At 48.4% G+C, this 24,231-nt stretch overlaps 8 protein-coding genes across 8 annotated transcripts; 5 read left to right on the forward strand and 3 right to left on the reverse strand.

Annotated features, from left to right (window-relative positions):
- Nucleotides 1–3,301: 3,301 nt before the first annotated feature.
- F5891DRAFT_1200744 (uncharacterized protein) lies at nt 3,302–4,497 on the forward strand (the record flags this gene model as incomplete). Its single annotated transcript, XM_041368851.1, has 5 exons — nt 3,302–3,556; nt 3,607–3,699; nt 3,750–3,794; nt 3,844–4,150; nt 4,202–4,497. 5 exons carry the CDS (start codon nt 3,302–3,304, stop codon nt 4,495–4,497), a joined length of 996 nt encoding a protein of 331 aa, XP_041216641.1.
- A 906-nt stretch (nt 4,498–5,403) lies between these two features.
- F5891DRAFT_988852 (uncharacterized protein) lies at nt 5,404–7,811 on the reverse strand (the record flags this gene model as incomplete). Its single annotated transcript, XM_041378034.1, has 7 exons — nt 5,404–6,104; nt 6,158–6,503; nt 6,555–6,599; nt 6,648–6,761; nt 6,801–7,160; nt 7,202–7,684; nt 7,746–7,811. 7 exons carry the CDS (start codon nt 7,809–7,811, stop codon nt 5,404–5,406), a joined length of 2,115 nt encoding a protein of 704 aa, XP_041216642.1.
- A 377-nt stretch (nt 7,812–8,188) lies between these two features.
- On the forward strand, nt 8,189–10,595 carry F5891DRAFT_988853 (uncharacterized protein; the record flags this gene model as incomplete). The annotated part of the gene is made up of 14 exons (XM_041378035.1): nt 8,189–8,400; nt 8,501–8,525; nt 8,609–8,623; nt 8,674–8,727; nt 8,777–8,780; nt 8,822–8,884; nt 8,933–8,950; nt 9,027–9,218; nt 9,266–9,292; nt 9,345–9,580; nt 9,619–9,845; nt 9,952–10,151; nt 10,200–10,298; nt 10,351–10,595. The coding sequence occupies 14 exons, from the start codon at nt 8,189–8,191 to the stop codon at nt 10,593–10,595; spliced, it is 1,617 nt and encodes a 538-aa protein (XP_041216643.1).
- A 210-nt stretch (nt 10,596–10,805) lies between these two features.
- F5891DRAFT_1200747 (uncharacterized protein) lies at nt 10,806–11,228 on the reverse strand (the record flags this gene model as incomplete). Its single annotated transcript, XM_041368852.1, has 1 exon — nt 10,806–11,228. One exon carries the CDS (start codon nt 11,226–11,228, stop codon nt 10,806–10,808), a length of 423 nt encoding a protein of 140 aa, XP_041216644.1.
- Nucleotides 11,229–12,481: 1,253 nt separating this feature from the next.
- On the reverse strand, nt 12,482–12,918 carry F5891DRAFT_968157 (uncharacterized protein; the record flags this gene model as incomplete). The annotated part of the gene is made up of 2 exons (XM_041376293.1): nt 12,482–12,695; nt 12,746–12,918. Coding segments are annotated over 2 exons (387 nt in total), but the record flags the coding sequence as incomplete, so codon positions are not given.
- Nucleotides 12,919–13,011: 93 nt separating this feature from the next.
- Nucleotides 13,012–13,836, forward strand: F5891DRAFT_988854 (uncharacterized protein; the record flags this gene model as incomplete). Its single annotated transcript, XM_041378036.1, has 3 exons — nt 13,012–13,529; nt 13,580–13,793; nt 13,822–13,836. The coding sequence occupies 3 exons, from the start codon at nt 13,012–13,014 to the stop codon at nt 13,834–13,836; spliced, it is 747 nt and encodes a 248-aa protein (XP_041216646.1).
- A 1,571-nt stretch (nt 13,837–15,407) lies between these two features.
- On the forward strand, nt 15,408–16,823 carry F5891DRAFT_988855 (uncharacterized protein; the record flags this gene model as incomplete). Its single annotated transcript, XM_041378037.1, has 5 exons — nt 15,408–15,455; nt 15,485–15,616; nt 15,668–15,712; nt 15,891–16,116; nt 16,165–16,823. The coding sequence occupies 5 exons, from the start codon at nt 15,408–15,410 to the stop codon at nt 16,821–16,823; spliced, it is 1,110 nt and encodes a 369-aa protein (XP_041216647.1).
- Nucleotides 16,824–17,859: 1,036 nt separating this feature from the next.
- F5891DRAFT_988856 (uncharacterized protein) lies at nt 17,860–18,627 on the forward strand (the record flags this gene model as incomplete). Its single annotated transcript, XM_041378038.1, has 3 exons — nt 17,860–18,000; nt 18,066–18,349; nt 18,399–18,627. The coding sequence occupies 3 exons, from the start codon at nt 17,860–17,862 to the stop codon at nt 18,625–18,627; spliced, it is 654 nt and encodes a 217-aa protein (XP_041216648.1).
- Nucleotides 18,628–24,231: the final 5,604 nt, after the last annotated feature.

The following is a 24,231-nucleotide window of genomic DNA, read 5'->3' on the forward strand; positions in this document are numbered from 1 at the left end:
CCTTCTCTGAATGTTGGAGAAGGGTGGCACTGGGCTTTGTTCGGCGGACTGGCCGTGCATGACATTTGTCGTCACTGTCTGTGTGGATGGTTCCAACCATTAGAGACAAGTAGTAGGAAACAGATATGAAAAAAATACCATCACAGATGCAGGCCTTTTGTCTGAAAACAAATGCGCTAGCTGCCAAGCTTGCAAGTCACAAGAGACTCGTAAAAGAGGGCAAATTACTGTAATTGATCTATCCACCAGCAACAAAGTGAGTTATGTCAAGCTTGGAAAGAACGAAGCTCTGCAACTCACTGTCATGAGCTCATACAACGGAAAGTGAAAGTCTATAATGAGATAGAAGTGGGGTTCTGGGGTTCTGGGGTTCTGGGGTCGTCAAGTGAGTGGTGTTTGCGACACTGCAGGCACAGTTCTGTGTGACATAAGCCGCGGCTTGAGCCGCCAGCTTTGGCTTTTCAAAATCTCAGGCCAGGCCAAAGCCGTCACCAAGCCATGACTTTGGCCTGGCTCGGCTTGGCCTATTCAGGCCCGGCTTGGCCTGAAGCCGGGCCGTGCACATCACTAGCCAGCTCAGCCATGACATAGCCCCTGGCCAGGACTGTTATACATCCCTGTATAAGAGTCCCGGCCAGGGGTATTTGGCAGGTACTGGCCAGCTTAGCCAGAACACAGCCTCCAGCCAGCACTCTTATATATGATCATATAAGATCCCTGGCCGAGCACACAGGGCAGGTACTGGGCAGCTCAGCCATGACACAGCCCCCAGCCGGGACTCTTATACTGTGCTGTATAAGAGCCCCGGCCGGGGGTATAGGCCATGTGCTCATTTTACAAGCAGGAGGCTGGCTGAACTGGCCAGTACTTGCTCTACATGACCGGCCAGCACCTTTATACATGCCAGAGCCCCTTCAGTAACATTTCCCGACTTAGTCAGACAGCCAAATGTTGAGAATTGACCCAGTGAGGCGGGCCATCCAATGTGGGCCCAAGCGTAGCTGATCACGGATGGGCCCACAGCTTGGAATAGTACCCATGCTGGCGGGTCGGCCAAGTGTGAGATCAACAGGATAAGCGGGCCAATTGTATTGGGATACAGGTACTGAGAGTGATGGATGGGCCCTGTATATATGTCTCGGAAGGAAGAACAGATAGGCCCAGCTGGATATTCTATATCCATGTCATCTCAGAAGGGCTCTGCTAGTGATTTTGGGCCCAAGCGCTGACCAGTAGGTTTTGTGTCGACCCAGCATATGATATCAGAAGAGCCAGCCAATCAGTTTTGGCTGAAGAGAATATGTCAGAAGGAATGGCCGTTGGCCCAGCTGATACAGGAAGGGCCGACTGGTGATTTTTTCGGCCCAGGAGAATGCATACATGATCTCGGATGGGCCAATGGATGGGCTCGAGAAAACATGCAGTTGATGTCGGAAGGGCCAACTAGGTATGTTTTCGGCCCAGGAGAATACTCAGAAAGACTGGCAGTTGGGCCAAGCCAGTAATTTGTGGACCCAAGCGGCAACTGGTAGTCATGTGTCATCATGGCATATGAGCCAGCTGGTGGGCATGCGTCTGATATCGGATGGGCCGGCTGATTGTGTTTGGGTTCGGGAAATATTGTTGGGGGAAGGATTTGCGGTTTAGCCCAGCAGATCTCGGGAGGGCCAACCACTCATTTTCGACGCATCCAGGAGAATTGCATATAATCTTGGAGAGGAAATGGTTCGGCTCAGGAGAACAAACATTTGATATTGGAAGGGTTGGCTAGTTGTTTTCAGCCCAGGAGCACAATCAAGTGATCTCGGAAGGGCCAGCTCATCATATGTCAATATGTATACAATGTTGGAAGGACCGACTGTTGCGCCCAGCTTATTATGAGTGTGATATCGGAAGGACTGAAGGTTTAGCACAGTTGGTTATTTCACCACGGGCATACCCCAACTGATTACACAAACGGTTGGGCCCGGCTAGTCATGATTGGCCAAGGGAATATGAATTTGGTATCGGAAAGGCTGACCCTTAAGTCACCTTAGTTTTTTCATGATTCACAAAATGTGTAATTTCGGAAGGACCAATTTACCATCATAATATTGACGACGATAAGCATCTGATTTCCACTTAAGTTATGTTTCACATGAATTTGTTTCACAAAAGTCAGTTTGATATCTTTAGGCTCGGAAGACTATGCCTCTGTGCTCCGCATGGGTCAGCGATGATGAGATTTGTGACATCGGCAGGTGGAAGTGATATCGGAAGGGGATGATTTACTGTTTATCCATGATTAGTCTTGGAAAGGTAGACAAATGGCCGAGAATTGGTCTTCAAGGATGTGGATTGAATGAATTTCACACTGGAAGGTGTTACAAATGGAATGAACAAATGTCCGTTTGGTCCCAGCAGACTGCGATTGTTCGACCAACCAACTTCACATGTTTGTGATCGGCAGTGAGAATTAGAGATTTTGAGATCAGTGCCTATCATTTGCGGAAGCAATATCTCGGGCGACCATGTAGTTATATACAGTGGCTCAAAAAAGTGTCTCAATGTTTGTAACATTTCATGTAATTGCTTTATTATGCGCCAGGGTGTAGGAATATGACTAAACCATAGAGAGGTGTCATAAAGCTATGCTTCTTAGCCTCATTTGAGTTCCCTATGGCGTGGGAAGCTGATGTCATCATGTGCAGATATGGCTATTTTAATTTGGTGACTCATTGAGACACTTTTTTGACTTTTAGTTTGATCAACACAATCTCTATAATTATGATACTTTATGTGACCTTCTGTTGCTCTAATCACTTCTGCCACTCTTCTAGACATGCTATCTATCAATTTTGAATATTTCTTCTTAGCACTCCTTTCTCACTCTGCTGCAACTCTGTCCTACAGCTGAAATAGCCCCTATGATGAATTTTGATAGGCTGCCAGCAATTTCTTGAATATTTTTCAGAGATATTCAATAGGGCTGATGTATAGGGACTATGCTAGACATGATAGAACATTGAGATCATGGTATTTGAGCTGCTAGTGACTAAATTGAAAGCTTACCTCACATGAATGAAGATATCACATTTACCATATTCTAACTGGGCAGGCTGCTAATGCTACTTAGGCCACCTAATTCATCAATTCCATCATCTCCAGCTCTGTTTTCACTCAAACCATTAATAATACTTGCAAGGCAACAAATATTAAAGCTACAATCAAGAAGAAGAGGACTCTCCTATCCCTAGCCTATAGAAAGAGAAAGTAAACTTTAGCTTTAAAGCATCAGCTGCTGAAGGGACAGCGGTCGCAGATGCAGATGGCGGATGTACAAAGCCCTCCCCACCTCTCCGTCAAATTCAATCTCTTTGTGGCTGGCACCAAGAAGAAATCCGGAAGGGCAGCCCCGCAGGTCGGTAACACCAAGAAGAGAAAGGCCGAAGATGAGGATACCAATGTCGATGATCTCAAGTCGCACCCTCCATCCTCAAAGCCAAGACAGAAGAGGAAGAAGAAGTTCTTGTCGGCCTATGAGGACAAAGTTTGCACCGGGACTATATATGTAAAGGTATGTTCAATCACATTTGCCTATGAATCCTTGACTCAAGTTTCGCAAAGTCCAATGCAGCGTCAGACAAGGATTCGGATGCGGCTGGTCCGGATTTATCCGATGCGGCGGATGACAAGAGTTTCCTTGAGGTAGAGACAAGGGTGCATTATCCATGCTCTGTGTAGCATTCTGGGACTGATTCTTTTTATAGCCTGCCGGATGGGGTCAGGATTCTCAGATCGCAACGCCATGGAAGGTAAGTCTATCGGTACATAGCAGGAGTTTAAGACTAACATATTTTCAAGCATTCCGTTCGTTACCATCCTCGGCAGTGCGACAAGTGCACCAAATTGGACATACCCTGCGTTGTCCTTCCAGACAAAAAGTTCGGATACACTCAACTTGCATGCGCAAACTGCGATCACATGAAGATCACCTGTGCCATTGACGGTGTCGGTGTCAGGCAGAGAATGCAAGCGAAGGTGGCTGCGGCAACATTAAAGCCGGCTAGAAACTTCGGAACACGCATGAAGATGTCCCGCACGATCTCCAAGACCCCGGGTAAGAGATCACTTGCCCAATCCCCTCGGGTTGAGCTCAACTCGATTGAAGGTGAGTTTGCTCTTAAATCCGACAAGGAACCTGAGACTAATTCAATCATAGAGAAGAAGCAACAGCTGGGTCCGTCGGTCGGTGCGCCCATGCCCACAGTTCCAACCGTTGGCACAAGCCATCGGCTGGCACAGGACAATCAGCCTGCGCCAGAAAACCGTGCCAATCCCGAGCCAACTGCAAGAGACATCTTGCAGAGCATCCACAACCTCGGCAGGAGATTGGATCTCCTGGCCACCAATGAGAGGGTGGACGCCTTGGAGGTAAGAGTGCGTTCAGTGGAGAATATCCTCCACCAGCAGTTAGACGCACTGGAGCAAAGGCTCAACGCCTCAGATGCCTGGTAGATAATGTACGGTCCATCTAAAACCAACAAGTTTCCAGAACACTTTATGTAATAATACCAGGTTCACAATGTATATATGTATATCTTGGACTTTTAGCTACTGTTTTCTTTATTATGCTGTTCCCAGTCGCCCTCCTCTGTAGTTCGGTTCCGGGGCCATGTATGTTGTGGATATAGACGGCACTGTTGCTTCCTATAATATATTGGCCTGGCAGGTTAGGATATGTGTCACTTTATACTGTAAGTATCATATCAAGCTGTGATACATCCAATGGCATAATGCTCCGGTTTGGATGGCTCTTGCAGTTGTGGCAAAGGCGTGAATGCAAGGTTTATCACTCCCAACTACAGGACAGTGGATGCTACATATATTGCATATCCCTCCGACATGAATATCAATGTCAGATCCGGATCGCCATTGATATCATTACAGTGTTCAGCTGCATACCTAGAGGTACATACCTGGCCGCCCATTAGGTATACCATCATCCGGAACATCAATATCACAAGTCACTTGGATGTCGCCTTATATCATATAGAGAATTGTATTGATTACAACAATCTCGTGTTTATAGGAGGGCCCGGCCGACCCATTCCGTGGGCGAAATTTGGCCATTGTGGGTGGGATCAACCACTTATATTAAACCACATTAGATATTAAGGGGAGCAAAAACTATGGTACCAGCTGACATAGTCAATCCAGGACTATATGTTATCAGAACTGAGCGCTGAAACGGTAGTGCCTTGTGTACATGAGTTTCTTCATAAATTAACCATTCAGCAATCAAATTGGTACAGTATTCGAGCCTTGCGCCACAGACTCCAAAATTTACTGATTACCCTACAGAATCATGGTAGAAATACAAGTACGGTATGAGCTGCCTCTGATGCCGGAACTAATCAATATCTACTCGCCCAACATACCGGGTGGTGCACTTGAGAATTGAGAGGAAAGAGGTGAGGACAACAACAAAAGTGATGCACCCAGTATTTGAGCAGTGGATGTTGACCTCCCGGAATAGTGTACCCTTCTTATATTACCACGTTCTGTCAGTCCATGAGCTGGCCTCCCTATCTGAGAGATAGCGATATCTTCATTTCCGCTACCAGCATTTCGGAATGTCCATGGCAGAAGTGACACATTGTCTTGTTGTGATGCTATACGTCCACCAACATGCTCCCGTGGCCGATGAACAGCAACATTGTTTATATGTTTCCGAACGCCCATGGACAAATTGCCCACAGTCGACAAGGTCGCTTTCCACTGCTCGGCCGATGTGCTTAACCGTTTCTCCAGCACAGTCAATCTGATATCAAGCTGTTCCTCCACCGAGTCTAACCTCTCGTTGATTGCGTCCACCCACTCATTCATAGCAAGAAGATCAAAACACTTGCCGAGATCGTGTATGCTATGCAATATGTCCCTTGCAGATGGCTCAGGCTCCGGTGGGTTTCCGGGTGCGGATGAGCTGACTTGTGTCTCCCGGATGCATGTCGATGAATTGGCAGTTGCCGGGGCCAATGCAGGCTCCAATAGCGGCACATTGGGTTTCGCTGGTGGATCCGGATGTGTTTTCACGAGGTCCATTGGTCGTTCCGTGGTTGTATCTAGAAAATTGTGATGCGTTGATCTTCACCAGCCCAATGGATTCAATGCTTACTGTCCAACAAATGATGTACAACCTTCTTCTCAGCATGGGAGAATCTAGTTGTTGGTTGTGCTTTCTTGGACGGGACATGTTTGGCCTGTGATTTGGCAGCCTGCAACTTGTGGGCTCGAGTCTTAGAATGTTTGGCGGGAGGGTGTACAGCAGTGTCTGTTGACTTAGCCTTTGCCTGCAACCTCTCCCGGACACCAACGCCATCGATTGCGCAAGTGATCTTCATCTCGTCGCAGTTCGCACATGCGAGTCTTGTGAAGCCGTACTTCTTATCCGGGAGGACGATACAAGGTACATCTAATTTCACGCATTTGTCACACTTCCGGGGGTGGTGACGAATGGAATACTGCACCAAATTCATTACCAGTGATTGTCACCTAAATAATCAAGCACCTACCTCTGCCGCAGTGGCAATGGTGGAATTCCTACCCCATCCGGCAGGCTGGGAGCATAAACATCACAATTCAATCACCAAGAGACGACAACCTACCCTGGTGTCTACATCCCAGAAACCCTTATCACCGACCACGTCGGAGGACATTGTGTTTGACCCTGTTGCAACTGCACTAGCCATCGATGATGACACATGCTGCTGTGTGTGATGCTATGGTTAGAGCTAAAGGATTGTTAGGCGTCTTCATACCTTCCATGCTACATATATAGTTCCATGGGGCCAGGTCTCCTCTTCCTCATCTGACATAAACTTCTTCTTCCTTTTTGGTTGCCGGGATAATGGACGTGGGGCAGGCCTATGTATGATATCTGTTTCATCGGTGACATCATCTTCCACTTGCCTTTTTTTATCATTACGATGTTGTCTGTGAGTCTTCTCCCGTGTCTTTGGGTCCCAAGTCACAACAGTCTGCTCTGGTGACTTCGCGGGCACAATTGATATGGGCAGAGGAGTGAGAGGTTCCAAGGCCTTTGTGAAAGTTGGCAAGGGAGTCAGCACAGTCGTCTCCGGCGTCCTCGCTGGCGCCGTTGATGTGGGCACCAGAATGAGCTGTTCCATGGTCTTTGTTAAAGTTGGCGGGGGGTCAAAACAGTCTTCTCCGGCGTCCTCGCAGGCGCCGTTGACATGGGCAGAGCAGTGATCGGTTCCGAGGCCTTCGTTAAAGTTAGCGGGGGAGAATGAGGTGCCACAGCACCAACAGTTTCCAAGGAAATCGCATGTTGAGGTTTCTCTGTGCTGGGGAGAAGCTTTACAGGAGTCTGGATATCAGCCCTGGGACTGCCTTCCGGACTGTCAAGTGATGGAAATGATAAGACAGCTTGTTGTACATCTGTCTGGGCGAGAGAGGCAAGTTCATGTTCCGTCTTTTCAGAACCGGTAGGAGCTCGATAATGTATAGTCTTCTGGAAACGTGGATGATCCTTGATGCGTGGGTCATTGTTGCCGATGGTTGTCCAGTCCGGCGACGATGTAAACATGCCACCTTTAGTGTACTGCCATACGACCGCTGTGCATGACAGCAGCTGTGGAGAGAACAATGTTGCGCTCCCTCCATAGAGTTTTAAATCTTTTGCCTGAAACAAATGATGTCCACAATCCAAAATTAACTGGACAATCAACGGTAACCAGACGTACCAAGCGCCTAGCAATCTCATCTGACAATGCCAATGCCGTCGCTGAATCGCCTTCTTTCAACTTCATACATCATTTGATGAGGGATTGAACATCTTTCAAAGTATCATTGAGGGCAGCATTTGCTTCTTCGGAAGGTATCATAGGAGTATGTGAAAGATGTTGGTAAGTTAGAGTAATGCTATGCGGAAGGGAAAGAGGAATGACTCTGAGAAATTTTATGAATGTCGGGATCAATACCAATTTGTCAGTTGTGGGTGTTTCCGAGACCTCGTGGCGAACGTAGAATGGCAGCATGGACCGATATCATATAATAATCACGTAATAGAAGGATTTCACCAATCATTGTCCCATGTATTTGGTTCCCACAGTCGGTGGTCCACAAATCATTGAAGGTATATCTTGGCACCTCATCGCCTTCTCGGATTCATTTTACACAAACATTCATGTCTGAGAGACGTGTTTGTGTTGCCACTCCAGTCTCTTCAGAGGCTGGTGACTCACTCCCTCCAGATGCTGGTGATATATGGACTAGCATCATGTTCAGTTCTAATTCCACTCAAGATCATGGTGTCGTATCAAATGATGTTGTATCAAATGACTCCCCGGTGGAGCCACGCCCCGCATTGCCCGAGGACCCCATAGATTGGTGGGGCAAGTATGTCCCTTTAGAGTCGTGGGTTCCTCCAAAACCGGATAGCATTCCAAGATTCCAAGGAATCGTCGGATTGGAATCTTATCCGATATATAAATGCAAGTTCACCATTTAACCCCTATCAGCCGGTAATGATCAAAACATTTCTTTGGCAGTATATAAATTACGTTCCGAGTTACCCCATAGCTATGAATATCGGTTGATTCTTTAGGAAAGAGAGAGAAAAGTAAGTCGTTACCTGGATACTGGCATCGCTGAATCAACCTTGTCCCGTAGATTACGAGCGATGTTTTAATGGCGACTTTGATGAAGTCACAAGCATGCTGTCAGGTGAGTGCCATATTAAGCCGAACACCGTTGATCTCACACTTCGTAATAGACATGTATGTTGTAGAGTTGCTCCGCACACCCAACTTTTTGACAGCCCTGCGTTCCCCATCAATGGGGGTCGTTGGCGTGTCACCGGCCGTCCAAACATCGGCAGAAGGTGCTTTGCTTCATTTTCTTATAAAACAAAACTAACTCACCGGATTAGGCTGTACAAGACCGGAAGGTAAGCTACAGCCTGGCACTCGCCATGGAGCTGATTAATTTGAACCCAACAGAAGATCCGGTACAATTGACCGCAGGAACTCACTCCTTCGATCAAGATGTCGAATCAACGCTCCCGACGTATCATCCCTATGATTGTGGATGGGATGATACCGTTTCAAATGCTTCAGTTTCACCTGAAGTATCGTTGCCGATGGATCCGTACGATTGCGGATGGGAGGATGACATGAATGTGACATCCCAGGAAACAATCATGCCGTTAGAGCAAAGTAAGTATATTATTTGCGTTCAGATATCATAACTGACCCGTTGGTAGTATTAACGGATGTAAGATCAAACGGAGGTAAGTACTCACCGGGTCCCAGGAAACACCGTCATTTCACAAAACATCATAGAACATCCGACCGAATTGTCCTACCGTCTTAGCGACAACATGTTATGTGCTATGGATGCTCTGATCATCAACGAGACGGTGCCCCCGAACGAGTCATCGACCGAAGATCCATATGACTGTGGATGGGGCGATATCGTGACTGCTGCGGCCGTCCAAGCAACGGATGAAAGTGCGTGGGTCATTTACAAAGCGATATCTGAGCTGACCGGGCGTGTGAAGATATCAAAGCTAATGCAGGTAAGTGACCAGTGTACTGCCAGGGATCGGTCTTACAGGACTCCATAGATATTGTGGCCGATTCATCATCTTCCAAGGGCGAGATGATCACATCTGCTGCACCGGCAAATGATCCTTACGATGTTGGATGGGATAATCCTATGGACGACAGCGACCCCGCAGACATAGCTTCTATGGCCGATCCGTACGATTGCGGATGGCAGGATGCCACAGCTCCGGAAGATGATATTATGCCGGGAGACCCTGCAGACGATCCATACGACCTGTGGGTGGGAAGATCCGATGGAGGGACCAACTACCATGCGGCTATCGGTGGACAAGACATTCTATATGGACACGGATGTCATTGACCTTACGTCTGAATCACCCAGCCGATCGGTGGACCGGATATTCGATGAGAGGGATGTCATTGACCTCACCTCTGAATCACCCAGCCGATCGATGGACCGGACATTCGATGAGGAGACGGATGTCTTAGACCTTACGTCCACATCAGTCAACCGATCGGTGGACCAGACATTCGGTAAGGAAACGAATGCCATTGTGCTGACGTCTACATCAGCCAATTCAGGTATGTCATTTTCACTTTCTCTATATGTTCTAATTCTGGTGGTTGCAGAGAGATCCATGTCTCCAACCGAACCCAACGCATTCCAAGAGGCAGGAGAGTCCATGCGTCGCGCGATCCGACGGCTCAACAGCATAGGACATAGTGACTGTGAGTTTTTTGCATTTCCACTCCGATTCCGGCTGACTTTCGTGTCGGACAGTCGATAGATATGTTCGCAACATTGTCGCACCAGGGGATGGACTTGTATATGACTCACGACCAGGGCTCACTTTCATGGCCAACCGGCATTTGTTTGGTGCATATGCCGAGGCAAGAGATCGGGTAACTAACCTCGGGGCTGATGTCATAAACATACATCGTTTACTTAATATTCACCGCCGGATCATGTACCCGCTAGATGCGATGATAACCAGAGTGGAGCAGCAGGGGGATAGTATGCTATGACTATAGTTCCCTATGCAATCTAATTTGTATTACTTCCCATCATGAAAAATGTGTAGAATATACACGACATATGCCCGACCGATAGAATGACTTCAAAGATATATCACAAAGTCCATTTGTCGTGACCAGATTGTGGTCCGTCAGTGAAAGCTATCGGAAGAGACACCCTGTGCCCCTCTCCCCCTCCTCCCAAAAAGAGACCCACATCAATCAAGGTTTTACATAATCGTTGTACCGAGAGTTGGGCTTCTGGGCACGTTTACCCGCACCGGTTTGTGAAGTCTTGCTCCTGGTCCGTTTCGAGGGAGACCCATCGGTAGCCTGTTCAGTAACATGTTTCTTCCCTGCCATTTTACCAGCCTGTCTCGCAATTCCCTTGTCCTGTTCCATTGCCACTTGACGCCTCATCCGTTTTGTGGGAGACCTTTCCAATGATTCTTCAGCAGTCCTTTTGTGAACTCGGGTTTTTGCTGGGATAATATCAGCAGTATTGACCACCTGTGCAGGCTGTTTGACCTGTACCCCAGGTGCACTGGCTGTGAGTTCTGCGGCTGTTGCAGAAGGTTCAAGCCCGACGCCTTTCCTGCCATGCTTGTGGACAGCATTCTGCGGGCGTTCTACTACTCTCCTCATCTTGTTGGGCTGGATATTTACTGTAGCAGGCGTGCTAGGAGATTGTTAAGACCATGCACAAAGGGTAGGACTGATTCTGAGGGGCTTGGCTTCAGCTCGTGCGCTGTGCCCCTTACCCGAGTATGTGCCCTTAATTTCAGATTGGTGTCCGAGGAAAGTCCAAAGATGTCCGAAGGACATCCGAAGGCGCGGGAAACTTCGGAAGGACTTTTCGGATGGGTGCAAGTAACTTCCGTATGAGTGTGGGAAAGTTCTGGAAATTACGATGAGGTTTCGTCCTGATATGGATATGTATAATGGCTACTCGGGACTTGTCCTGAGTAGAAGTAAACAGAGGAAAGGCTGCAAGGACAAAGTCCAAAGCAGAATAGGTCCGGAGGACTGCGGGAAAGATCCGGACGGACTTCCGGAAACTACGGAGGATCGGATGGGCGGATGAGCGGAGTATCGGATAAGCAGAGCTCCGGCCTAGGGAGAAACTCCCTAGGCCTGAGATGGATAACAACTAAGTTGGAAGACTAGAACTGATATGAGGACTTAGAGTGAAGACTAGTGCGAGGACTAATATGATATTCAGACTGAGGTACTACAAGACATATACACAAGTTTATATACTAAGAGAAATAATGGAAGGATCAATAAGCAGAGTCCAAGGCTATGTACAAAGCATATGCAAAGGTTGACAAACACGAGTCGGAAATGAACATGGGTTAACAGATAAGTAAGCATACCGGTAATAAATATAACCGAGGTACTGGTAACAAGGAATACCGGATAGGCTGTGTTAACGTTATATGCACAGGAAATGAATTATGAAGCTTATCGTATATCAGATAGGAAACAGATCTATACATCGGATCGGACCGGATCGGATATGGTCCGGACGAGATGCGTGGATATATAGGATGTGGCATTAGGGCAACGGGACAAGGATGAATGATGCAGGCTAGCTGCGAAGGAAAAGGGATCTGGACGTGGACGTGCGGATGTGGATGTGCAGAGGTGCAGGGATCCAGATGGGTAGAGGACTGGAGACATGGATAGGACATCCGAAGGTCCGGATGAGGCGTGGGAAGATTATCAGATGTAAGTCCGGAATATGGGATATGACAGTAGTCGAGACATTCTTGTCGGTGCGGGGTTGACATTCCTCTCGCAGAAGGAGATATGATATTTAATGGTGCCCATAACGTCTCCATAATCTCCCCATCTATTCTGGCTGCTCCTGTAATAAAGGTTGATGCATACCTCACATAGCACTTGTCCTGATGGCCATGGACATGCCACAGTCCTATTCCCGGTACGATCTCCATACCGGCAGGGATACTCATGTATGGACTTTCATTTACCCTACGTCGGAAATGCTTGTCATATTGGCAGTTGATGTCATAGAATGTTAAGGCTCTTGTGAGTCCATTGGTGTGATGGCTCAAAGCATGACAAAGAGTGTAGTCCATATTCATTTGTCTGATTAATGACGTCAAGGAGGATAAAGCCAGTGACATTGGTTACCGTACCTTTCCCCTTTCTGGAAATCAACAATGGAATGAGGTACAAAACAGCCATGTTGAGCGCATGCACAACCACCAATTCCTGTAGCTTCCAGTTTGTGTTGGGAAGCATTTGCTTGATTCACAGCCCGGTGGTTGTTGCACTCTGACACTGCTCGATAACTTAGAATGCGGAACATCAGCTATGAATTACTCCAGTAAATTGAGGAGAATGACATCTAGCATATTTCCCCACTCAGTCCCAGTATGTGCAAGGTGCTGCCTGGTCATCCATGTATGAATTAACATCAAAACAGGACCGCTACAGGGAATTGATGCAGGTGGGATGGCAATGGCGTCAACTAAAACTGCTGAAATGGAATGGCTTTGCTCACAACAAGAAACAACTGGAATCTGGTGAACTTGCTCTTTTTTGCCCAGCATGCCCTCAACCCGGAATAAATGCGCCGCAGCCGGCTGAAAGAAACAGCGATGATCCAGAATGGATATATGCGAGATCTCTGGTCATGGATGGTAATTTCAAAGCAGAACATTTGCATCCTACTTGTCCGGAAGATGAAGTATGGTTGACAGATGGCCTGTGCTTCATGGTGACCCGAGACAAATACAAGGCCCATCTAGCCAGCGCCAACGAACATGTTCAAATGTCAGAGTGCAACAACCACCGGGCTGTGAATCAAGCAAATGCTTCCCAACACAAACTGGAAGCTACAGGAATTGGTGGTTGTGCATGCGCTCAACATGGCTGTTTTGTACCTCATTCCATTGTTGATTTCCAGAAAGGGGAAAGGTACGGTAACCAATGTCACTGGCTTTATCCTCCTTGACGTCATTAATCAGACAAATGAATATGGACTACACTCTTTGTCATGCTTTGAGCCATCACACCAATGGACTCACAAGAGCCTTAACATTCTATGACATCAACTGCCAATATGACAAGCATTTCCGACGTAGGGTAAATGAAAGTCCATACATGAGTATCCCTGCCGGTATGGAGATCGTACCGGGAATAGGACTGTGGCATGTCCATGGCCATCAGGACAAGTGCTATGTGAGGTATGCATCAACCTTTATTACAGGAGCAGCCAGAATAGATGGGGAGATTATGGAGACGTTATGGGCACCATTAAATATCATATCTCCTTCTGCGAGAGGAATGTCAACCCCGCACCGACAAGAATGTCTCGACTACTGTCATATCCCATATTCCGGACTTACATCTGATAATCTTCCCACGCCTCATCCGGACCTTCGGATGTCCTATCCATGTCTCCAGTCCTCTACCCATCTGGATCCCTGCACCTCTGCACATCCACATCCGCACGTCCACGTCCAGATCCCTTTTCCTTCGCAGCTAGCCTGCATCATTCATCCTTGTCCCGTTGCCCTAATGCCACATCCTATATATCCACGCATCTCGTCCGGACCATATCCGATCCGGTCCGATCCGATGTATAGATCTGTTTCCTATCTGATATACGATAAGCTTCATAATTCATTTCCTGTGCATATAACGTTAACACAGCCTATCCGGTATTCCTTGTTACCAGTACCTCGGTTATATTTATTACCGGTATGCTTACTTATCTGTTAACCCATGTTCATTTCCGACTCGTGTTTGTCAACCTTTGCATATGCTTTGTACATAGCCTTGGACTCTGCTTATTGATCCTTCCATTATTTCTCTTAGTATATAAACTTGTGTATATGTCTTGTAGTACCTCAGTCTGAATATCATATTAGTCCTCGCACTAGTCTTCACTCTAAGTCCTCATATCAGTTCTAGTCTTCCAACTTAGTTGTTATCCATCTCAGGCCTAGGGAGTTTCTCCCTAGGCCGGAGCTCTGCTTATCCGATACTCCGCTCATCCGCCCATCCGATCCTCCGTAGTTTCCGGAAGTCCGTCCGGATCTTTCCCGCAGTCCTCCGGACCTATTCTGCTTTGGACTTTGTCCTTGCAGCCTTTCCTCTGTTTACTTCTACTCAGGACAAGTCCCGAGTAGCCATTATACATATCCATATCAGGACGAAACCTCATCGTAATTTCCAGAACTTTCCCACACTCATACGGAAGTTACTTGCACCCATCCGAAAAGTCCTTCCGAAGTTTCCCGCGCCTTCGGATGTCCTTCGGACATCTTTGGACTTTCCTCGGACACCAATCTGAAATTAAGGGCACATACTCGGGTAAGGGGCACAGCGCACGAGCTGAAGCCAAGCCCCTCAGAATCAGTCCTACCCTTTGTGCATGGTCTTAACACTCCAACAGCATTAACACGAATATCCTCCTCTTCCTCCTCCTGTGGAACTTCGGCACTGTTCTCATTGACAACACCACCCGTCGCGGCTGTATCTACTTCGGCCCCTCCTCCCGGAGACATAGACCATTCGAGCATATCTGCCACACCGGCAATAGATCTGTCGCTATTGTCACCATCCCCATTCTCAAAGGCATTGGAACCTCTGACCCCTCTTCCTGTGTCAGCTCCAATCCTGCTGAAATACAACCTTTTTGTGCCAGGCATTAAGAATGCAGTGAATGCAATTCCAAAGGGCAGCAATGGTAAGAAGAGACGGGCGGAAGATGACCAACCGGTAGAGGCGAAATTAGTTGACAACTCGACTTCCCGGTCATGGAAGTCTGTTCCGAAGAGGAAAAGGGTAATGTCGGCTGATGAAGACAATGAAACTACCAACCCAGTTCTGATGCAGGTGAGTCCCGCGTCTTTTGTTCGGCATAGCTGACCCACCACATGATTATATTCCCTAAGGTGATACCATCACAATGCATCACTGAAGAGGATTTGGCATCGGCAGGTTCGCATCACTCAGAAGGCACGCATGATAGAGGTTTCTGGGATGCAGAAAGCAGGGTAAGTGTTTTTATTGGGCTAACTGCAGATGTTGACTTGGATGTTCATCAGCCTGTTGAATGGGGCCAGGACTCTGCTATCGCCACAGCAGTGAAGGTAACCTCATTATTATTTGCATGAAAAAACATTGACGCCAAGATGTTTGAAGTATTCTGTTCGTCATCACCCACAGAAATGCGACAAGTGCATCAAATTGGGTGTGGCCTGTCTTGTCCTCCCGGATAAGAAGATCAGATGCATTTGACTTGCCTGTGCTAATTGCGATGATATGAAGATCACATGTGCGATCAACGGAGTCAGCATCCGGAAAAGAATGCAGGCAAAGGCAAAGGCAAAGGCCACAGCGGCAGGTGACTCCCACCCTGTCAGATGCTCTAAGTCACATGCCCCCAAGTCCCGAGTTGTGAACAATACTCCGGTCAATACCCGGTCCTGGCAGATCTTGATACCGCCGGCACTTTCCTCTTTGGATGTTGAGCCCAACAACATTGAACACGGAGGTGAATGTTTTCATTCCACAGTTGGTACTTGAACTGAAACCTATCAAGACTCTGCACCGGATGCTAACCCAATGTCTGTTGATGTTCCACTGGTTCACACAGAGGTTCAACCGATGCCTATGATGTGCCCATTGGTGCAAGCCGAGGCGGAAACGCTGCAAGCAGTCAATCCCGCGCAGCCCGAGCCAACTGCAAGGGACATCCTCCAGAGCATCCAGGACCTTGGAAGGCGGCTTGATCTTCTCGCCACCAGCGAAAGGGTCGATGAGTTGGATGCAAGACTCGGTTCGGTGGAAGATGTCTTTGGGCGGCGATTGAGTGCACTTGAGCAACATCTCAATTCACCTGATACAGAATGGAGAGCAATGTCAGCTTCTGTTGGCCATTTAACCATTGCTCTTCGGGACCATAAAGATGATCTGACTGCACATCGTTCCCGTATCAACACTACCGCTTATGCCCCCCCAAGTCATGCAAATGCACACCTGCCGGCCTGGCTCACTCAGAGTGATGAAGACCCACACATCTCAGCAATTGGCCGACAGTGGACTCATGCGTGGGATGCGTCTGTGATGACAGGTGTTCAAGGGCATGTCGGCACCTCAGCATCTGCTGTGCTCATTACGGAAACTGTCGATTCCATGGTCCCGGCAGCGGATGTATCGCCAGACACCTCTAACAATCTCTCAATGATATCCGATGATTAAATACTTATTATTGGATCCTGATGGACAGTGATGATGTCATTTCTTTACTTAGTTTTGATTGCATACATTTGGTGCTCCTACATACCGACAATATTAAATGGGATCCTGTATTGGAAGGTGTGTGACATTAATAGTTAGCCTGGGCCAGGAAGATCAATTTGAATATTGTGTTAGCATTCCAGAATTAAGTTGTCTGAGTATCAAGGTGTGATATATCCAATGGCATAATGCTCTGGTTTGGATGGTTCTTGTGGTTGTGGCACAGGCATGAATGCAAGGTTTGTCACTCCCGACTACGGCCCAGCAGATGCTATATGTACTGCGTATTCCTCCAACATGAATATTCACATCAGATCAGGATCTGATATTATTCGGTTGCATGCTGTGAGGCACATATCCATCTATTAGCTATACCAGCATCCGGAACATAAGTATCACAAGCCGCTGGCATGTCGCCATATATTTAGAGAATGGTATTGATTATGACAATTCCGTGCTTATAGCAGGGCCCGGCAGATCCATGCCGTCAACATGAATATGAACATTAAATCCGGATCGGCATTGATATATCATTACAGAGTTTGGTTGCATATATGTGGTGCTAGATGCCCGATATTACTCACAATCTTGTGTTATGTAGTGTAGAAGTTTGATGGTTAGGCCTACTTGCACAGTATACACAGTTGGAATAAAGAATGCTTTACCAGCAGGAGCCAAATGTTTGATTCTTGCTCCAGTGCCAGATGAATGCAATGTTAGAGCAATCATTTTGAACTGTTACCACATTCGGATTCATTCATCCGGGGAGTGGTGCATGGATTATTGCGTAACATTGCGTCGAACAATTGTCGGACCTCTTATGGATACAAGACTGAGACCACAAATTTCCAATCCACAATCCACAATCCATCACTTTCCAGTAACACTCACAACCGGATCGATAAAATCCAGCCTTGTCGGAATCTCCCAAAATCAGCTTTTGATATCTACTGTATTCATTTCCCTCTGCACCACCGTACTTTGTTACAAATCCATCATGTCCGTACCTCCGGAAGCAGCTAATGACACATTGAAAGTCATACTGGTCATTGTGCAATCGCTCATGAAGCGATGCATCAAGGTGAAGGAGGGCGATCCCGAGGCCTTGAAGCTATCGGATGAGATAGCCAGGCGCGTGGTGAGTGTTTCTGATGTTCCCCTCAAAATGCTTTTTGTCAAACTAACATTTGTCATTTGATACAGGCAAGAGACTTGAAACTTTACGCGGGAACAGCAACATCATTCTCTCCTCTGCTACTCTCCTGTGCCACCATTATCCGGCAGTACTCAAGGGGCGGCGCCTTTCAGAGTGTCCCCGACTGGACCTCTGTTACTGATGACGACCCACAAATCAAGGACCACCTGCGATTCCAGAAGACCGTCCACTATCACCCACCCTCTGCGCTTGATGTCCCCGTCATTGCAACATCGAGCATTCCCACCATGAAACCAATCCAGATGACTCTTAGAGGAGAAGCAACAGCCTGGTCCGCTGGCTGATGTGCCCATGTGCACACTCCCAACCATTGGCACAAGCCCTCGGCCGGAACAGGATGATCAGCCTGCACCAGCCAACATCGCCGATCCCGAGCCAACTGCAAGGGACATCCTGCAGGGAATCCGGGACCTCAGCAAGAGACTGGATCTCTTTGCCATCAATGACTGTGTGGATGCCTTGGAGATAAGAGTGCGTTCGGTGGAAAATATCCTCCACCAGCGGTTGAATGCACTGGAGCAATGCCTCAATGCCTCGGATGCCCGGTAGAGAGCGATGTCGCCACCTCCGGTATATGTAGAACAAACTAGTTTCCAATACCACATATAGTGTACTTTTAGCTATTCTTTCGTGCTGTTCCCGGTCACTCTCCCTTGTATTCCAGTTCTCGCTCTCTGTATTTGTTAGATGAGAACCACATTGTTGTTCCCCTCAATATGTTGTGATCCGTGGTGAGGGAATGCTTCAATTTCATGATGCTCACATGAAACTGTGACAGCCAATGGTATGATGATCCGGTGTAGATAGTCCATGCAGTCGTGGGTGCATCACCGATGCTACATGCATGGTGCATCCCTCCAAGAGGTGTATCAATAAAGTACATATATGACTGCCTATTATCATACCATCTTCCAGAACCAGGCGTCTCCAGCTGATCGGCTGTCCGGTCATCACCTGCTTATCGGATTTGCATTGCTGTGCGACTTTTGCGGTGTAGATGAGGAATCTTGACTAGACGTGAAAACACTTAAAACAAAAGGGTGCTCAACAGCAAGACCAGGATATGAGACAACGACTCCACCCAAGGGACAACCACTGAGAGAAGTTCCTCGAAAAAAAGTGGAGGGAAACTCTATGAGCTAGGTGGGCGCTAACAGGTGCGAGAAGATAACGCGCGCGAAGGCGTGCGTACGCGAGGCAAAGGCGCGCGAGATGCGCACGTGAGCGGGAGGTTCGAGAATGCGCGCGCGCGAAGCGAAGGCGCGCCTTGAGCATTAAGGGAAACGTCCTATTGAGGAGTGAATGCCCAGATGGATGATTGACAGGAGAATCAGATCTTATAACAAGTGAGGAGGTGATCTATACACTTTCCAGTACACAAAGATAAGGGGAAAGTAAGTACCAGAACCAAAGGAAACCCTTCTGTATTTAAGAATGGAGATGGCGCGCTTCCGAGCGCGCTCCCGAACCGAGTAACCATATCAACTCTAATTATAACTAAGTTTAAATAAACTTTCTATAAGTAGCGCGGACATCGGACCGAAGATTTTATTAGTTCAATGGATAAGATAGAAATAACGCACCAGTGAATCAGTAAGGACATGGGACGGATGGACGGACGATAGCGCGAAGACCTATGAGGAGGCGCGCGAAGCACGCATATAGCGCGTGCATAGGTAAGGCGCGCGCGAGACTGGTCCTTAGGATTAGAGCTGTCGCATATAGGAATGTATGGGTAAAGACCGGATATCCGGCATTGAGACGTGTGAGTCTCTACATCTCTTGGGGACTTACATTCTGAGTGTCCCCACTCAGTGCTATAGCGCGGGATCTTGGACTTAGAGAGGTGATGATAGACAGGGATCAGGTGATCGCGAGAGTAGGGTCGTCCTTTGATGATCACAAGCATCGATGATGTAATCAGAGGAGATGTTGATAAGAAGATGGACGCGTTCTCGCGATCTCTTGACTTCTTCCTTATCAATCTCTCATCATGCCTACTTTCAATGTTGCTATGTTGAACGCCACTCCTTCCCCTGAGCCTGTTCCAGTGGCGCAAGGGCCTCCTGAGGACGCGCCTATGGGTGACGCTAGCGTGGAATCAGATGCCGACCGCCTCCTTGTCGCTTGGGCCTCCATTCTGGTCTCTTTGGAAGGATGTGTGATGTCCGCGCCTGATCTCAAGCCAGAACTCCTCGAGGATCAAGAGATGTGGTTGCGCGAGTGGTATTCAGTGCTGGTGAGTGCGCTTACATGTATTTGTCTATTGTGGACTAACATTCCTAGGCCACCTTGAACGGTTGTTCCACGCGCGCGGGTGTGTTGGCGTTGGTGCTGGAGATGGATGACAAGAGCGCGGAGTCGTTAAAGCAGGGACGGAAGAGTTGTAAGGAGATTGAGGCGGTCGTGAAGGACTGGAAGGCGAAGGCGATTGCCTCAGTTCCACCGGCGCCTCCCATGCAAGCTGCGCGCGCCACTGGCGCGTCCGAAGTCGAGGCGCGCGCCACTGACACGTCTGGTACTGATGTCAGCAAGAAGGTGCGTCTTCTGTTTCCTGTTGGCGCGCCACTCTATTAACATGGCTGGTTGCGCTAGCCGCGCGTCGGGCGCATGTCTGTGGTCAAGGCGCGGCGCTGTGGCGCCTGTATTGCCAAGGACATAGACTGTGGAGGCGCGCCTGGACGCCGGTGCCCTCCTTGTGATGTTTCCAAGCGCGCTTGCACTTTCTGTAAGTCGCGCCTCTTGTCTATTGTTGGCGCGCGCCACTAACTGCTGTGGATTAGCTAAGCGCAACATTACTGATGCGCCTAAGGCGCGCCCGTGCAAACCAATGCCTAAGTGCCCTATTCCTGAGTCTGCAAAGGAGACCGCTTCCTCCATTGCTGTTGAGGATGAAGAAGAATCTGAGGAGTCTGAGATGGATGTGGAGATTGTTGGAGAGCGCTCTGTGGAGGAGAAGGTCGTGCGCACCTCGCGCGATATTCCTGTGCGCGCTGTTGGTCCTTTGGCGTCTGGTTCTGCGCCTAAGGGAAAGGACAAGTTCAAGGATCCAGCGGTGGAGTTGAAAGAGGCGCGCGCGGAATCCGCGCGTTTGAAGGAGGAAAATGCACACTTGCGCACTTCCACTCTCCAGATGCGCCAGTATGCGCGCGCCCAACAGGCGGACCTCCTCAACTATTCCAACAAGTTTTTTGCTATGTCCAACGCGTGGGCTGAATTGGAGAGGCAGATCAATGACTCCCTTAAGTAGATGCACCTCTCTTTTGTTTTTCTTGTCTTCTAAGCGCCAATGCGCCTGTGTACTCCTTCTGAGCGCCAATGCGCCTGTATGATAATCCCTGTGTTGTCTTGTTCCATGTCCATGTCCATGTCCCCATCTGATTCACTGGGCTTAAGAAATTAAAATTATAAGTATGTAAGTGACAAGCGCGCGACGAGATCAAGGTAATGCGATGGACTTTACTGAATTTTCTGCGGGGTGCGCGCCCGTCTTGTCTTCTTCGCGCGCCTTCCATCATCTATGCCTGCCTTGTTGCGCCGCGCGCGCCGAGGCGATGACGTGCGCGCGCTTGAATGAAAGTTAGAAAAAAGTGCGCGGCGCCGCGCGCGCGTTAGAAGGTGAAAGTCTAATGAGGTGATTATGCGTGCGCTATACAATTAAGGTAGTGATCAGTATGTACTTGCGGGGTATTAGCGTGTTTCTTGGTGCATTTGATATATTCTAGAGTCTGTGGGGTTTATGTGCAGGCAATGCGCGTTATATGAACAAATGATATGAGAGATATCACCGGACGAAACCCGGGGTAAAACTGAGAGTATGTACTTAATGGAATATTTTTGTGTTCTTCGTATTATCTGGTGTTTTTGTTTTTATGTTTTTGAGGGATGCGCGTTTGCGCGAATATGATTGGGTGATGTGCGGGCGCGCGGAATATGGTCGCGCGCGCTAATCGTCTTGCACGCGCTCTGGCTCGTCTTCGTCAGGTTCTACGGTTTCATACGCTTCTAGTTCGTCGATGCTCTCGTTATCTACTCCAGTCATTTGGGTTACCGATACACGCTCCTCGCTACGCAGGTAGTAAGGGATGACGCGAAACACGGCGAACCGGAGTTTTGAGATCACGCCGTCCAACTCGGCCAACATATATGAGCCTCCCTTCGTGCGGCGCACTACGATCATAGGTCCCAAATAGCGTGGCTTCATCTTCTTGCTCAGTTCGTATTCAACCTTCGAGTTGCATACCAATACTAAGGCGCCGGGTTCAAAGTCGTGCGATTTGATAGACGCGTGGAAGCGTCTTTCAAAGTCGCGTATGGACTTGTAGCGCGCCGCGACTACTTTATCCTTAATCGCGTTAATATCCTCTACGCGCTTCTGCAATTGGCGCGCGCGCCATGCTATAAGGTCAGTGGTGGTGAATGCGCCTCAATTTGGTAAGGGCGCGAGGAACGTCGCTTCTGCAAGATCAAAGGGAAATATTGGCTCGACGCCATGCATCATGAAATAGGGCGATAAACCCGTTGCTTTATGAATGGTGACGCGCTCGGCCCAGAAAACTGAATGAACTACCTGATAACAGCGAGAATCATCTCCGTCGCAGCTTTTAATGATGGCCTCCCGGACATCGTGGTGTCGTCTTTCGACTATACCGTTTGCCTGAGAATTATATGGCGAGATGCGGATCGGGTGAATCCCGTATGTGCGCGCGAGCTCGTCTACTGCGAGCCTATATGCGGGCGCATTGTCCGTCACTATCTCTGTGATCGGGCCCCACCTACACAAGAGCTCCTCGAAAATAAAAGCGGTTAGCGCGTTAGTATTTTCTTTGCGCAGCATGCGCCATTCCGGATATGACGTTAGCGTGCATCGCGCTTGCACGAGGTATTCATATCTGCCCGCTCTGGGCATCTTCATCGTGTCGATGTGCGCTTTGCGAAATAGACCTCCTGGTATGGGGACGATTGGAGGAATATGCAGCCTCCTCGTTTGGTGAACTTGGCATTCGTGACACGTTTGTCCATACCATTTGATGTCTTCGATGATGCGCGGCCACCAAAAGCGTAGCCGTAGGCCCGCGCTGACGGTATAGATACCCTTGTGCCCTAAGTCGTCATGCGCCTCCTTGAGAACGCGATAGCGCTTGTTTGGAGGTAACACAAGTTGATGTTTGCTGTGCGATGCTCTGCGCCATAGGTTGCCTTCCAGAACGAAATAACGCGCCGCGTTGTTCACGAACTTCTCGAATTCTTCATCTGAAACGTCAGTGGGTCTTTCGCGCGTGGTAAGAAACTGTTCTATAGTGGTCATCAGCGCGTCTTGCGCGCGCCGCATCCGAGCGTGGGATATCTGGTTCTGGTTCTTCCGTCTGCGTGACATCAAAGTATACGCGCAACGCTGGTACGCGCACGCTCTGCGAGATGAAACATGTGCGATGCGCTTCGTGACGTATGTCACCCAAACCACCAGCTATATGATGCGTGCGATCGTTCAAAAGCACGATAGCGAACGAGTATGCACGATCAATCCAATCCTCATGATTATCGTCCTCTATGGGGTCTTCCTCGGCGACTGGTCTCCTTGAGAGACCATCAACGCCTTTATGCTTTTGCGCAGATACATGAACGAGTTTGAATGAAAATAAAAGGATACCCGTGATCCATCGGTTGATGGTCGCATTAGGCTGCAGTCCGGATTATTGATCATACCTTTGATATACTTTGTGTCTACCTCCACCGTCAGATTCTTCACCCCAAAGATGTATATGCGCACCGCGCGCAACGCGCGGAAGAGTCCAAAGAGTTCTAGCTTTGCTTGAGAGTAGCACCTTTCCACGTCGTTTAGCGCGATTGAGCCAAATCGATTTGGATAGCGCTTTTCGTCTTCGCCTATCTGCAGCAAGATGAATCCAACAGCGATATTGGAAGTATCGACTGCTAGAATGACTTCGCGCTCGCTATCGTAGTCGATGCGCCTTAGCGCGGGCGATTCTAGAATTGAGTCCTTGAGGGTCTGCATGGCTTTGTGCTGTTCAGGTCCAAATATAAATGGCGCATCTTTCCTGGTAAGGTTAATTAGTGGGCGCGCGATGCGTGAGAAATCGCGAATGAATATGCGCAGGACGCCGCAAGTTCCCAAAAATCCGCGCACTTGCG

Source organism: Suillus fuscotomentosus (assembly GCF_016647785.1).
Source record: "Suillus fuscotomentosus strain FC203 chromosome Unknown F5891scaffold_254, whole genome shotgun sequence".
Taxonomy (NCBI): Eukaryota; Fungi; Basidiomycota; class Agaricomycetes; order Boletales; family Suillaceae; genus Suillus; species Suillus fuscotomentosus.